The sequence below is a fragment of the Pelophylax lessonae genome (assembly GCF_965119305.1).
Source record: "Pelophylax lessonae genome assembly, chromosome: 7".
Taxonomy (NCBI): Eukaryota; Metazoa; Chordata; class Amphibia; order Anura; family Ranidae; genus Pelophylax; species Pelophylax lessonae.
In genome coordinates, this window is record NC_138774.1 from 115,582,681 (window position 1) to 115,599,432 (window position 16,752).

The window sequence follows — 16,752 nt, forward strand, 5'->3', positions numbered from 1 at the left end:
GGGACCGCGACTTCTCAGGCTGACAAGTCGCCTGACAAGTCGCGGCAGTGTGAATGGGGTCTAAGAGTGTTGTTTTCCATTGTCTTCTGCTGCTCTCACTGGTTTCTTTACATCACTTTCAGAAAAAACAAAGCTGTTCTTATGCAAAAAGTGTACAAACAAATGTAGTGAAGATATCAAATAAAGTCCTCATGAAAATCAAATACATATATCAAATAAAGTCCTTCTGAGAATTTAAAACACATCCAACACCTCCAGTGATACCCTCCACCTCTGGGAGTAGGGGTGCTTACCAGATCTTATTGACCCTCCATCTCTGGAGAAGTCAAACAAGCAGTGGTCATTGTCATCAATGGGATTTTGCAGCCACGCGTAAACACATATGGAGAATAGTTGCCACTATTTGTCTCCCGACCAACCACGCCAGATCTCGTGGATCGTAGTATATAGAAGAAAGGAAGCTCCAATAGTGTGAAATCAAAATGAAATAATAAATAATTTATTAAAATGATTAAAATTGCACTTACATAGGACAATGTAAAACGTTAAACTGTACAGTCTTTGCCGGCAAAAGCAATCAGCCCGTGCTTCCGGGATCTATATGGATGCAATGACTTCAGCACGCAGCACCGCCCTAAACGTTTTATCACAAATTCTGTTTTCCAGAGCAAGGGCGCCATGCTGTGCCATAGCTGTTTTTAGATACATATAGTGACCAAGCCTCGCTTTAATTTGCGGCCATTTTAAATTAATCCCCAAGCCTCGTTTTAGATCGTGACCAAATTTAGGAGCTAGAATGGCCCAGTATCTAGCCCACATTGAATAGAGAACAGTAGCAAGCCTCATTTTAGGATTATAGCTGTTCTAATACAAAACCTTGTTTTGGACAATAGCCATACTATTCACCCATTGAGCTGTCAGATGGCAAATGAATACGTTAGGTTCCTTAAAAAATTGATCAAAAAGGAAGTAAAAATTTTATAGAGGGGCTAATTTTTAGTTCCTTTTTGATAGATTTTTTTAATGACCCAAACATGTATTCATAAGCCATCTGACAGCCTAATGTCTTTGCGTCCATATAGATCCCGGAAGTGCAAGCTGATTGCTTTTGCTGGCAAGGCCGTACAGTTTGGCATGTTTTACATTGATCTATGCAATTTTAATAATTTTAATAAATCATTTGGCTTTTCATTTTGATTTCACACTATTAGAGCTTCCTTTCTTATATATATATATATATATATATATATATATATATATATATATATATATATATATACTACTACATAATGTATCATGATTATTCCTAGTGATCAAAGTAGTGTCCAGTGGCGTGGGTGGCAAGAGAGGTAATTTTTTTTGTCATTCAACCAATAGGTTGAATGAAAAAAGAATGACTCAATTCCTGTCCACACATTCTATGTGGATGAGGTAATCCTTCCCTCTGAGCTATTGCATTTTGACAGCAGGGAGACCTCCCTGCTGTCAGAATACATTGACCAGCACTGCCGACTATAGCCAGCGGTGCTGATCGTGTGGGGGGAAATCTGACAGGGCGGTTGTACAGAAGTCGATAGATTGATAGATTGACTTCTTTGTAACCTCCCTGCTCATACAAGAATAGAACTTTGGCCGGTCCCTGTTAAACCAACTGAAATTTGGTCCTTTTATGGTCAGCTAAAGTACTCTTTACAGGTATATGCATAGTTCAGAGTATGAGATTTTGTGACAAGGGCGTTGATTTACTACAGGCAAACAGACTGTGCATTTTGCAAAGTGCAGTTGCACTCTGCAAGAGCAGTTGCTTCAGAGCGAATAAGCAGAAGCTCTGCTGAGATCCACTGTCCAATCATGTGCAAGCAAAAATGCTGTTTTTTTTAATTTTCCTTGCACATGATTGGGTATTCTTTGTGTAGCACCCTACGAGGTATGTGCTAGAGAGAGAACTTATAGTTTTGAATCCTGTCCGCTTACCAGAGGGATTGCAGGTAAATCTATATTGTTCTCTGCCTACCAGAGAGCAGGATCTGTTAGTGAGGTCTGCTCAATGTGCTCAGGTGCAACTCATTCTGTCTGCAGAGTGTTTTACACTGTTCCAATATGGAGGTATGTTGGACAGTGGGAGGATACCTGACAAATGAGTGCACAAGTGTTTAAAACAGCCCTGGTGATATAGCACAGGAAAGTGTCTCGCTGCATGCTGGGATACTGTCCTGTGAAGCTGACTGAGAGGGGAGACACTGGATGATCTGATTCTTCAGTACAGTGAGTACAGATCTGTGTCAAGGGGCCTGACCTGAGTGGGGCCACCCCAGCAGTTAGAAGAGTCAGTGGATGGGTGTCAGTAAAGGGGATGCTAGTCAGTGTCCCAAAGAGAACATAGACTTCACCAGTGTGCATAGACTTCACCAGTGCAGCTGCTTCCACAGGTAGCCTGGTGAGGCCAAGTGAGAGTTGTCCTTATCCATTGTGAATGTTTACAGTTGGAGTATCCCACTATTCCCTTCTCTCATCCAAGTTCCAAAAGAAACACTAAAAACCAATACCCCTAGATTGTTTATTTAGTGACGAGCCATCGGGAGTAAGTAGGGATGTGTGAACTGTACCATAAGTGACTGTGTGCTGGTAATCAGAGGAGGCCCAACAAGTCATCATACAGCAAGCCCTACGGGGACAGTGCTACATTTGCAAAGTGAAGCTTTATCTCCTTTACTAAGCTCTGGAGCAAATGCTCTTGCAACTTTGCAAAGTGCACTGTCTATTTGCCTTTAGTAAATCAACCCCTAAGTCTATTTAAAAGTAGGATCAATAAATGACTCCTAATTCCTAGCATGATTTTATCCTTTAAAAAGAAGGGATCTTAACAAATCAGTATATCTTTTCTGTGCTTTTATTTTCCAGAAACAAAAACATCTGTTATATCCCTATTTAGCTGCAAAAAAGAGATATTTAATGTCATCATCTCTGCAGTAAAATCTGGAATCTGTAGACTGTTGAGCATCAGATAATAAAAACATATAACGCTGTGTATCAGCTGTCTACTGATCAAAGGAAATGTTACATCTTTTAGAGGTTAAAGAAGACTAAAAAATGTTAAAATTTATTACAAGTGTTACTGAGGCTGGGTTCACAGTAATGTAATGCCAGACATCGCATGTGTTTCACACCACATTGCTGTGCACATCACATGCAATATCTATGCAATGCAAGTTCACACTGCATTCTGTTAATCGATTTGGGGGTGTCATTAACTTTATATTGACACCTGCAGTGATTCACAGAGAGCAGTCCCCTCAAACTAATTTCAGATACAACATGAAGGGGTGCTTTGGAGCACCCTGTGTTGATCCATTGTCAATCACGATGCCCGCAGCTCCGCACGCAAGGATGGCTGACCGCCGAATGCCTGCTTCGTCGTTTGACAGTTCCTAACTAGGTAAGGGGCAGGGCTGCCTGGTGATGTCACCGGGTGATCCCGCCTCCTTGTGACATCACCAATAAGTGCATGCTGGGTCAGTGATGTCACAAGGGGTGGTTACACTAGGGGATGTCGCCAGGTGGCTCCGCCCCTTACCTATAAAAGATCTGTGAAACAGCGGAGCCTGCAGTAGGCAGTCAGCCGTCCTTGTGGGCGCAACTTTTTCTTTACGGGTCCTGCAGTGCTGCTAACATCATGATTGACAATGGATCTACACAGGGGGCCCCAAAGCACCCTCCAATGTTGAGGGCATGTGGCCTGGTATTGCTTGCCTCCCCCTTTTCTGACCTGCCGTGATTGACCCCCACCTAAAGTGAAACTATAAAAATGAAAAATTCCTTTAAATATAGTTTCTAAAGAAAAAAAAAGAGTCAAATCACATTTAAATTGACTTGCGGTTGCAATAGCCGGCCAAGCTATTAATAAAAAAAGAAAGAAAAAAACGACATGCCCCCCCCCCCCCAAAATCCATACCAGATTCTTATCTGAGCATGCAGCCTGGCAGGCCAGAAAAGAGGGGGATGCCCCCCCCCCGCTCCAAAGCAACTTGTCCCCATGTTGATGGGGAAAAGGGCCTCTTCCTGACAACCCTGGGTGGTGGTTGTGGGGTTCTGAGGGCAGGGGGCTTATCGAAATCTGAAAGCCCCCACCTTCTGTTTGGGGATGCCCCACAGATGCTCAATAGGGTTTAGGTCTGGGGACATGCTTGGCCAGTCCATCACCTTTATCCTCAGCTTCTTTAGCAAAGCAGTGATCATCTTGGAGGTGTGTTTGGGGTCGTTATGTCAATACTCAATACTGCCCGGCAGCCCAGTCTCTGAAGGGGGATCGTGCTCTGCTTCAGTATGTCACAGTACTTGTTGGCGTTCATGGTTCCCTCAATGAACTGTAGCTCCCCAGTGCCGGCAGCACTCATTCAGCCCCAAACCATGACGAAAAAGTGAGGGGTATACTCACTTTTGTGAGATACTGTAGGTATATGAGAAACTGATAACATGGAAGGCCTGGCTTAACCTAGAATTCCACAGGCATAGTAAGCATGCTTAATTGAGTATAGTGTTTAATTCACTGCAGACTTATTGTCATCTAAAAGACAAATCATATATGTATAGATGCATATATATAACATGCATACCAATATGCACATACATGCACACATATGGTCCCTAGCAGGGCATATTGAACATATGTGCAAGTATAAATCCTAATGTTTCTGGGGTGATGTGATCAAAGCTATACCAAATATCCAGGGTTGTAAAATGTTAATAGCCAATAATGTGGCCTTGTCAAAAAGAGAGACTGCTAAGTATATATTATTGTTGACTCCTCTTAATAGTTTGGACCTTTAACCAGCATCTACAGACATTTGCGTGGAACTCATAAGTACGTATATTTGTATTAATGTAGTGACTCAACTAACATCGTAGTAGTGTCTAAGGTATAAAAGTTATTAACAAATGGTGCAGAGAGTGAGTTGTCATCAGTTGGAAGTATCAGCAGGAATGACTGCAGGCTCCACCATCTGACAGTTCTTTTATAGGTAAGGGGCAGTGCTGGGGGCTTCATGATTGACGACGGATCTACACTGGCGGACATTATTCTTTATATTTTTTTAATAATGGAGTCGTCAAAAACCTGCTTTATTTATGTTTGACACTTTTATTGATGGGGGGCTGGGATCTGGGGGCCCCCTTGTTAAAGGGGGCTTCCAGATTCCGATAAGCCCCCTGCCCACAGACCTCCACAACCACAGCCCAGGGTTGTGGGAAAGAGGCCCTTGTCCCCATCAACATGGGACAAAGAACCCCCCCCCACTCCCCTTCCCCCTTTCCCTGACCTGCCGGGCAGCATGCTGGGATAAGGGTCTGGTATGGATTTTAGGGGGGATCCCACACCATTTACATTTCAGCTGTCAGTGGGGAAGCCTGTTGAAAGCTGATGAGCTGTTAAGGACACAGCAGTTGGCTTCCCAGCCCAGTGCTTATAAACCAGCTATTCTTTACACAGAATTAGAATCGGTCGATCATTTTTTGACCGAGCCGAATTCGAATTGTTCCGATATTATGGAATTCTTAGCAAATTAATAAACAAAATGAAATTTAATGAAAACCAAGCCAAACAAATTACAAAACTGAACTAAATGAATTCCAAAACGAAATTAGTAACACAACGAATCCATCCCTAACGAAACACATTTTTCCTTTCTGCACATATCTAGTCATAGGGAAGCTGCTTTCTCAGGACACACGTGGTATATCAAAAACAACTAAGTTAAATTATGTACCTACAAAATATCTTTATAAATGTCAACTATTGAATTAAAATTGTATTAAAAAAATCACACACATATATACATACCCCATTTTCCACCAATAAAAAATACAACGTTATCTTTTTTATTGGTGGAAGAAGGGTATTTATATATCTGTGTGATTTTTGAAACGATTTTCTTTTAATTTTTTTTTTTGGATAGGGTGGAAAGGTATTAGAACACCTATTACTGTAGGTTTTTACTGCTGTCTGTGCTCTCATCAGGAAGATTAACCCTCTCTATTTGTCCTGTCTACCATTATTATTAGAAGTGAAGCTAAAAGAAAATCTCAAATTTTGGGTTATTCCCCAGAAAAGTAGTAGAGTGGACATTTTTTTTTCTTCCTTTTCCACTTTCCCTATCTTCATCTTTCTGCCTAACATTATAAAGCTGGCTATAGTATGAGTGGAATACCTGGGCTATATCAGGGGAATAATGTACCATTTCTCCACTCTCGTTTTTAATTTTGGGGATATAGGATGCCTTTTTTTTTCTCTCTTACTGCTTTAGCTAACCATTTCCCAGGTTTATTTCCCCATTGGTATTCTTCTTTCATAACTATATGAAATGCATTCTTTGTCTCCTGCTCCATAAATGCTGTCAGTTCCCCCTCTTCTCTACTAGTTCTCGCTGCTCTGGGATGCCATTGGGTCTAGTCCGTTGTTCTAAAATGTGTATCTCCCTGAGTAACTGGCTCTTTCTCTCCTTCTTTTCCCTCTTTCTTTGTGTCTCAATACCTTTTAATATCTCCAAATATAGGCCTTATGCGTTTCCCACAAAAGAGTCCGTGAGATCTCTGGTGAATCATTAATAGCAAAAAAGCTCTCCAATTCCCTTTCCACCTACTCAATTATCTTGGGGTCCTGGATAAGGGAGTCATTTAGTTTCCAGGCCCTTTCTCTGGATGTTAGGGTTAGTAAATCTAGCTGGGCGAACACTGGTGCATGGTCAGAGAGTGTACTGGGCTTAATGGTCGCATCCTTGAGGAAGGTTAATAATTGATGCTCCATTACAATAGAATCTAGCCTTGAGTAGGAGCCATGTACTGAGGAATAGCAAGTATAATCCCTAAGTTTTGGCTGTCTGACCCTCCAAGCATCCACCAATGGATATTCCCCCAGTTGACTTCTGATTTCATTCTGCCCTTGTATTGGGACACGAGAGAGCCCCGTCGATTAATCCATCCGTGGGTTCAACCCCATGTTAAGGTTTCCCGCCACAATAAGCTTCCCTTCTTTGGCTCTCTATTGCAATAGTACACTCCATATCAAATAATTTTCCATTGATAAACAGGAACCCCCCCCACCCCTCGGGATCTGCCAGCTGCTCCTTTAGCGTGAATATGGTGTATCTGTCAAATCCAAATGCTACTCCTCGTGAGCGACATGGGGGGAAAACCAGATAGCAATTTAATCCTTGAGGCGTGTGTAATATGTGTTTCTTGCAAAAAGGTCACCCCCACCCCATAATGATGTAATTCTGTAGTTACCTTATACCTTTTGCTAGGTGTATTCAGCCCCCTAACATTATATGTTATAAAATTACCAAAGCCATAGGCAGCTACAGGAGCAGCTAACACATCCTTTCCGAAGTAAGGTCCTGTGTGGGAAGAAAAAAAAAAAAGGGAAACCCCCCCATCCCCCCACCCACGTCCGTCCCAAGAGGTTAACCCCTCGGGGGGCTGGACAATTTTCCAGGTCTTTTTCCTTGTATGGACCTGTTGACAGGTAACCTTGTGTCCCCTCCCATCCATACCTTCCAAGGTGGGCAACCACTCCGGTGCTGTGACCTGTCCCTGCCCACTGGACCAGAAAACCCTCCAGCCCTCTCCTCCCTGCCACCTCTCAAAAAAAGGAGAAAGGATGGTAGAAGAGGCGGGAGGAGGAGACAGGACAGAAAAAAAGTTGGGCAATTTTGCAGCGATTTTTTACCTGCGATTTTTTTGCCACGGTTTGACACAATTTTGACTGGACTTGAAGCAATGCCTATGTCTATGGACCTCAAAACACATTAAGATTGGCCCAAAGTAGTGCAGGGACTGCTTTGAAGTTGTTGCGACTTGAAGTCGTACAAATATGAGCGGTACTCATTGGAAATCAGTACCACTTGTCATGCGACTTTGCAGTCCCAAATCACAGGACAAGTCACACAAGTGTGAAAGGGGCCTAAATACCACATTGCCTGGACCACTACTTAATTACTGCATGCATTTTATTATTTATTTCCTTCTGTGAATTTGGTTTAACGCCTTTTCATGCGGTATTCACTGGAGTGTGTTCAGCGTCTTGTGATAAATACCGCAAAAACGCATAGCGAATTAACAGTTTCAGGATTGCTTGGGATATTTAGGCAAAATGTGTCCAGACACATGCAATCTCCTTTTGTTAGTTTTGGATGGAGTTGGGAAAGATTAGAACCTCTGTCACGTTTTACTGCTATCTGGGGCTCCACTCGTGAGATTTCCCCTCACTTTCTGCTAATGAGAGGAAGTGAGGGAAAGTCTGAAACAGCACAAAGCACAACATTAAAAAGCTTACAGCAGTTTGGCATACCCCAAAGAACATGGTGTCACAGGACCCAGTTGGTGACAGAATAGAAGAGGATCTTAGCAGGATAAAGCTGGAATCACTGGGTGGGTGAGTATCTGAACTGTGCAGAGACTGGGGATACAAATAAAAAAATGGGGGGATTTAAGGTCTACTTTAATTTAAAAAAAAAAAAAAAAATTATCATACAGTAAAAACTGACACGAGCTTTAATTTTCTCCACTCCATCCAAAAAAAAATGGCTATAGATACACTTTAAAACAATGTTAGAAACATAAATATTATGACTATAAGAAAAAACATGATTCAGCCAATATTATGACTATGTAACAAAATGTGCTTAGAACTTTGTCAGAGTTTATTCACTCTTTATCACACTTCAACGGACTGATCTTTGTTGAATAATAATGAAAAATGAAAACTTCATAAGGCCCTTTTCTCACGGGCGATCCGATCTGCCTGTCAGTTTTTTAAGCAGATCTGATCCGATGCTCCATGCATCCATATGGGGCAGCGGATGTCAGCGGTGATCCGATCCGTTCCTATTTGTGAAATCTGGATGGATGGAAACCCTATTTTCCATCCGTCTGGAGGATCGGATCAGATCGGATGGGATCAGAAGAGAACGGACAGGTGGTCTGTTCTCATCCGATCTCCCCATAGAGGACAGCGGGGATCTGACAGCTCTGTCTCCGCACACAGAGCGGAGACGGAGCTGTCATCCGCCTGCTCAGCGGGGATCCGCGGATCGATCCCCCGCTGAGCAGAACAGACTCCGTCCCATGTGAAAGGACCCTTAGGAGTAAAGGAACGACTACTAGCAGTGGCAGTAAAAGTAGGCAGTTGAGCCACGGTTTTACTGACCCTTGACCACCCACCTAAGCACAAAAATGCAGCTTCTCAGGGCTGTACAAATGCCGCAGCCACGATGCTTTGCTTCAGGCCATTGCAATATTTAAACTGAGTGTCACATTTGGCAGGAAGTATCGCCAGAGAATGCGACACACTGAAGCATATGGGTGCAATGCAGGCAGTTTTGCTATATTTCCTCCTGCAGCAGCTGAAAGTAGGCTTCTCCTCCTCTCCCTTCTGCCAGCATTCGGCTACCACAGGAGGAAAATAGAGGGTATATAGACCAGTATAAGCCATCACGTGTCCCTGTTCCTCTTCTTTCTGGTGCCTGGGCCCCCCTGTGTGCTCCCCTGAAGCCCCCCTCCTCTAGCAGTGCTGCCATATTCCTCTCCACTCCCGCCAGCTGCTGTGGGGATTATTTCAGGATGGAGAGCAAGGAAGGGGCTGATAAATATCATAAATGTCAGAAACCATTTACTAGCATCTTACTTTTTTGAATGAACACAGTGACTGATTGGTACTTTTATCTGAGTTTTTTTTTTTTCTTTTGTAATAGGGTTCCCCTTAAGGATAAGGGTCTGGTATAGATGAAGGGAATATCCAGTTACTTTGTTTGCAGACAGAAGTACTGTAAGCAACCAGCAACTGCCAATTACAAGCAGTTTAATGTGGATTCTCCAGGCATGACCAGGCCATTTTTTGCGATACAACACTGCGTTATTTCAACTGACAATTGCGCGGTCATGCGATGCTGTACTCAAATAAGATTGATGTCCTTTTTTTCCCCACAAATAGAGCTTTTTTTTTGGTAGTATTTGATCACTTCTGCAGTTTTTATTTTTTTCGCGCTATAAACAAAAAAAGAGCGACAATTCGGTGGAAAAAAACAATATTTTTTACTTTCTGCTATAAAACATTCCCAATAAAAAAAAATTAAAAAAATCGCATTTTTAAAAATCATTTTAATTGTTATACCAAAAACATTTAGCAGAAATACATATTGGCCTAAATTTATGAAGAAATTCGATTTTTTTTTTTTTTTTTTTTTTTTATTGGATGTGTTTTATAGCAGAAAGTAAAAAAATTCCAATTTTTATTTTTTTATTTATGTTTTTTTCAAAACAAAATAATAATAATAATAATAATATAACAAAAAAAAAACACAGTGAGTATCAAATACAACCAAATGAAAGCTCTATTTTCAAGAACAAAATGACATAAATTTTATTTAGGTACAGTGTCAGTTGTCAGGTAAAGTAATGCTGTGCCGTTTTGCAAAAAATGGTTTGTTTATAAAGGGGGGGGGGGTAAATATTCCAGAGGTCAAGTGGTTAAAACAATAATAATAATAATAATAATAATAACACACATAAAGTTTGCAGATGCATACCATTTTTTTTTTGTTTAGCCTACCCTGTATTTAGTGGTATTTTACCACAACTAGTGTTATTATACCAGTGCTTAGATATTCCTAAGTTCACTATATAAACATAGAAGCGTGTGGACCTTTATTACTGGTGATGATACCTAAGGAAAGCATCCGTTGTATTTTCTTGTGGTAGCATGTGATTTTGCTGTCCCATGGAAAGCCTAATATACTGTACAGCTGGTTAAAAGATTTGATTTGTTGGTAGGAGTGTTTGCTTTTAAAATAAACTTGACGTAAGCCATTAAGCTGTGCTGCCTTAATAGGTAATGATGTTCTTGTTGTCTTTCTAGGGTTCAGGATGTCTGGACATGTAAGCATTTAGGAGCAGCAGACAGAAAATCTCAAACAATGCCGGCTCTGCGGAGCAGGACAGGAGCCTCACGTTTGCAACATCTTAGCAGCTTAGAGAGTTCCTTCACACTCAACCATAGTAAGTAGTTGGAAGATAGCTCACCTTCTAAATACTCCCACTAAAAGCTAGAGAGCATCAAGCAAGGTTATGTGGTTCAACATAAGTTTTTCTTGATGGAAAACTTAGACAGGTTTGTGGGACAAATGATCACATAACAAATGATCTCCCTTGTTTTCCACGGTGAATCGCAGGGATACACAATGGTATTTGCAAGGTATAGCCTGAAGGGTGTGTGTGTGGGGTGGTTAAAGGGAAACTCTAATGACTTGTTTTCTTTTTTAATATATACATTTCCAAACTTCTATATCTGTTTTCCTTTTTACTACACATATACAATCCTTTTTTAACAAATTAATAAATAATAGATGATTTCCATTTTGTGTATTATCTAAAGAGACAATGCAGAAGAGGGAGCTTGCCTTGAGGCTGGTTTTGTGTGATTGAAACCTTGAGCAGTGCTGTTTAATAAGGGTGGGAGTCACTGTTTTGATCCATTTACATACTTTTGTAAATTTCAGTTAGAGCAGGGTTTCTAATCCGAGGTTCCGTGAGAGGTCCCCAGGGATTTGGCAGCTGGTTATTTTTGCTGCAGATTTATAACTGCTCGATGGTGGCTTTAGTGCCTAATAGTGTCTAATAAGGGTGAGAGTCATTGTTTTGACCCATTTACTTGGTTTTGTATATTCCAGCTAGAGCAGGATTATCACAGCCGAGATTCTGTGAGAAGTCCCCAGGGGTTCGGCAGCCAGTTATTGCTGCTGCAGATTTATAACTGCTCAATGGTGGCTTTAGTGCCTAATAGTGTCTAAAAAGGGTGAGAGCCACTGTTTTTACCCATTTTACATGTTTTTGTAAATTTCAGCTAGAACTGGGTTTCTCAACTGAGGTTCCATGAGAAGTCCCCAGAGGTTCAGCAGCCAGTTTTTGCTGCTGAATATTTATAACTGCTCAATGGTGGCTTTAGCGCTCTCCTTACTCCTTCTGGAGTACTTCTAGTACTTCTGTTAATATCAGCTTGGCCGTACTCTTGAAGTTCTGGCCCCTAACGTCACTAAACTGATTAGTAACATTTTTTCGAGGCTGGGGGATACATGCGAGTTGCACACCAAAGAAGCAACAGTGAAGAGACACAATGAAGATACTAACATGGCAATGTTTTAGGAAATGAACAGGACATTACTGATGTTCATTTGTGACTCCAAGCTAGACTTCTTTCAGGATTGCAATGAACTGTGAATGCATTCACTTCAACCACTGTGACCACTTTGTGACCATGTATGGCCTGTTTAAAATCTTCTAAACTTGTATAATCTTCTTTTTTAACTATGTTGCTTTTGCGTCAGAAAAAATATGTTTAATAAAATGTTCCATCTTTTTTTTTTTTTTTATCAGTGTCTACTATTTCCTTGCATGGTTGCAAAAATCTTTCCCTTTCCCTTTATATGAGTAGAAATCCCTAAAATGATTTGTGCTGGATTCTGAAAAGCTCTGCCCAGTAAAGTTCTTACAGTGGTTTGGATTTGTTATATGAATAGAAATCCCTAAAATGAGGGCGTAGCGGATCACGGGCAGAATCACCGCGATTCTGCCCACGATCCGGAATCATTGCTAATCGCAGGACGCCTGTGTGTTGCCCGTGATTTGCAATGGCACCCCAAACGCTGTGCGATGTTGCCGCATTTTCTGCCTGCCGAATCGCGGTAACATCGCGCAAACAGAATCGCGGGATGCATGAGGCACAAAAGAAGCTCCTGTACCTTTTTGGGCGTCATGCGTCCCGCGATTCTGTTTGCGCGATGTTACCGCGATTCGGCAGGCAGAAATCGCGGTAAAATCGCACAGCATTTGGGGTGCCATTGCAAATCACGAGCATCGCACAGGCGTCCCGCAATTTGCAATGATTCCGGATCGCGGGCAGAATCGCGGTGATTCTGCCTGTGTTCCGCTACGCCCACATGTGGACGTAGTCTAAAACCAGAGTAAGAACTTTACTGGACAGACCTTTTTTCAGAATCCAGCAGGAATTAATGAAATAAAAAATCACTTAACTATGATGCAAAAGAAACTCCTGTACCTTTTTGGGCGTCATGCGTCCCGCGATTCTGTTTGCGAGATGTTACCGCAATTCGGCAGGCAGAAATCGCGGCAACATCGCATAGCGTTTGGGGTGCCATTGCAAATCACGGGCATCGCACACGCGCGCCGCGATTTGCAATGATTCCGGATCGCAGGTGATTCTGCCTGTAAACCGCTACGCCCACATGTGAACATAGCCTAGAACCAGAGTAAGAACTTTATTGGACAGACCTTTTTTTCAGAATCCAGCAGGAATAAATGAAAAAAAAAATCACTTAACTATGATGCCAGTTCTGAGATCATGCCTAAAGTGATATTAAAGACAGGTTTTTATTGGAAATTCTGATAGGAGGACATACATGCTCTTGCTGTTTTTTTTTTCCTGTGTACTTGCCCCTCATACTATCCCCCGGCTGTGCTGACTGAATTGTAGTACGTACTCTGAACTACAAGCTTACGTGCAGCCACTCCAAGTGTTGCTTATATAGGCAAGGCAAAAGACACAGAACCAAAGCCAAGATTCAGGAGCAAGCACAGAGAATAAAAACTAAAAAAAAAAAAAAAAAACGCAAGCGCAAGTCCTGCTATCAGCATCTCATTTTACCAAAAATATTTTGACCTTAATATCACTTTAAAGTAATTTAGAGATTAACATTTGACTGTAATGTGTATAAAGAGAAAACAGAATTTACTTATATTTCTTTGATATATAAAATGGTGTGTAATACAGTATATATCTATTTTTCTTGATATCTACAACTTGCTTATCACACTAATATATCGTTAGCTGTAAAAATAATTTCAGGGGTTCCCAGAGATCTCAAACATTTTTGAAGGGTTCTTTCAGGGTAAAAATGTTGAGAAAAGCTGAGCTAGAGTTCTGTAGATATGGAGCTTTTTAAGCTAGGGGATTAGGAGACAGAGGAAAACATGAGCTTCAACTTAAAAGAAGACTATATCATAACAATATCAATATTTCCTTTTTTATATTTAGATTTTTCTTTCGGGCATCAAAGCTTTTACATTTAAAACTGCTTATTTTAGGCTAAAAGGGGGAATGTGTTATCAATGCTGAATTGAAGAAATGATAGACCCCCTCAAACTAAGAACTTCCAACAAGGTGTATTAAAATGCGCTCTTCCACTGATTAGAAGCACCTGGTATTGCCCCATAAATGGTGCAGCCTGCACCAAGGCAACACATCAGTTGTTTCATAGGAGCTGTGGGGACCTTTAAACCATCCTATAACCACCCCTTACCAGCAAGGAAGAATTTCATGCAGCCATTACAGTTTGAGGGATAATGGATTCCAGGAACAGGTGCTCCCCATGGAGCGCCTGCCTGCCATGTCAAATGCAAAATTCCCCTTTTACATGGATCATGTTTTTTTAGTTAGATGTCAATGTGTGTATTCATCCTTTTACAAATGTATTCCTTTTAGGTAGTTGTAAGCCTCAGACATTAAAAAATATGAACAAAGCACCTCTATGGTGTGTGCTTGTCTCAATTTAGAGCATTAAGTGTCCTTTCTATCTGCTGCTTCGTTCCTCTGCTATCAGAAGTCACTTCTGACAAGTGTTGCTAACACCATGAGAAAAATGGTGATGGGGGGAGGGATCTCCAGCTGATTGACAGCCTCAGCTTTGTTCCTGTGGGCTGTGTAAAGGGGGGGGGGGTCCCTTCCCTCCAATCAGCTCTCAGAGCTCTCCTCACTGAGCTCTGGAAAGTGTAACTTCAGCTCTCAGCCCCCTTTTTTTCTGACAGCTCAGACAAGCTTTGATAAATTCTAGACTTTGAACAGATGTAGAGAAGAGAGGACGGCAGTTAAATAGGTACAACTTATGTAGGAGGATTTGCTTCATCTTAGTTTATCATCTGAGGCCAGTCACTTCACTTAGTATATGTAAGGGTTTACAACCACTTTATGTAAATGCTGCAGTAGAGTCTTTACTGTTTTCTTTATTTTTAATATTTTACAGGTACAGGTGTCACAGAAGCAGACATTTTACATCAGGCATTGCTGGAGGGAAATTGCAGCACTGAAGTTTCTTTAACTGTCCTGGATACCATCTCCTTCTTCACTCAGACTTTCAGGGTAAACATAACTACATAAAGCTATTAGCATGCCTCCAAACCACATAAATGTTGGCAGGACAGCTTAGCTTAATTCCTCGTGGGGAAGTGCTATGAGCATTAGTTACTCGAAGTTTGGAAAAAGAGACAAGGCTCAGTTTTGAAAAGATATTGTTGGTTGCAGGGCAGAGATCTGTCAAGGTACTTCTTTCTTGATGCAGTTTTAAAGTGAAACTCTGAGCAAACTGCTAATTACAGTTCAAATGCACACTGGTTTGCTGTTTATTTGCCAAAGGTTTTGTAAATCTGCTATTCTTGTGAGTTACACATAATTTGACACACTGAACATGCATCCAGGTAAGGCACTTATTACCTGGTTCTACAACGTCGTTTTTGTGTCACCTCCACCCTGCTCACTGGATAATAAGTCATTGTTTCAGTCCATTTACCAGGAAGGTGATCCAGGCAGCAGTTGAGTGATCTCTCTTGGTGCATGGTGTGGACGAGCTTTGCAAATCACAAGGAAGGCTGGAAAAAATTGACAATTCTTTGACAAGTATAGTGTTTCAAGCACAGCTTTGCAATAGATCCAAAATATGGGTCGGACTCTTGTAGATATGTACTGTAGTGTCTCTCATCACATACATGTTGAAGTAGGCAGATAAAACATGTGAAGGGGACATCCAGGCTTACTACTTTCAGAGGTTACATTTTTTGATTTTCGTTACTGTTTTTATGATATTTTTTTAAATCTTGGTTAAGGTTAGTCCTGCCAACAGGCAGTTCTTTCGTCCACTTTGCTTTTTTTTTTTTTTTTATTAATTATTAACAGTTACAAAAAAAGAAAAAAATGCTCTTATCTCTTCCTAAAGCCTTTCTACAGTATATAAATACATATACGCACAAAGACACAACACGCAAGGAAAAACAGATATACAGTGTATTTCTTTAAGTGTACTCCTAAAAAACAGACCTATAGCTTTTATGCTTCTTTTTCCTTCTTGTTTCTCCCCGCTTTCCTCTCTTTTCCCTTCTCTTCCCTACCCCTTTCCCCCCATTTCCACCCCCCATTTTCCTCTTTCTTTATTGAACCTCTTTTCCCTTTCTGTTTCTTAAATTGGGCGTTCTCATCTCCTGTTCTTTAAATTTACCTGTGCCAACCAATCAAACCAAACTTTTGTGCTTATAGTGCCAATAACCCCCCCCCCCCCTCTCTGCAAAAATCAGTTACCCATGTTTACTACATTCTATTTATATTATCCTCACTTCACCCAACTGCAACCAATAGGGAAAGTTAGACTTAGTACAGTCCAATATTACCTTCCTACCTTACCAATAAAAAAAGTAAAGGAATAAAAAAACACCAAAGAAGAGTTGAAAAAGTGTACTTCTAACTCCCATTCCCTTCTCTCCCAAGTGCCCATTACCTCTTCTTACACATTTTATATTCCCCTCCCTTTCTTATTAGCTTTTAACCACTTGCCTACTGTGCACTTTAACCCCCTTCCCATCCAGACCAATTTTCAGCTTTCAGCGCTCTCACACTTTGAATGACAATTGCGCGGTCATGCTACA

The 16,752-nt window shown here is 41.2% G+C and overlaps 1 protein-coding gene across 2 annotated transcripts in view; it reads left to right on the top strand.

Moving 5' to 3' along the window:
* DOCK11 (dedicator of cytokinesis 11) overlaps positions 1 to 16,752 on the top strand; it is a 537,932-nt gene that overhangs the window by 252,443 nt on the left and 268,737 nt on the right. For both annotated transcript variants that reach the window (XM_082263555.1, XM_082263556.1), the window contains 2 exons: positions 10,907 to 11,046; positions 15,084 to 15,199. In XM_082263555.1, the coding sequence (XP_082119681.1) occupies positions 10,907 to 11,046; positions 15,084 to 15,199 (256 nt within the window). The remainder of the gene's footprint in view (positions 1 to 10,906; positions 11,047 to 15,083; positions 15,200 to 16,752) is intronic.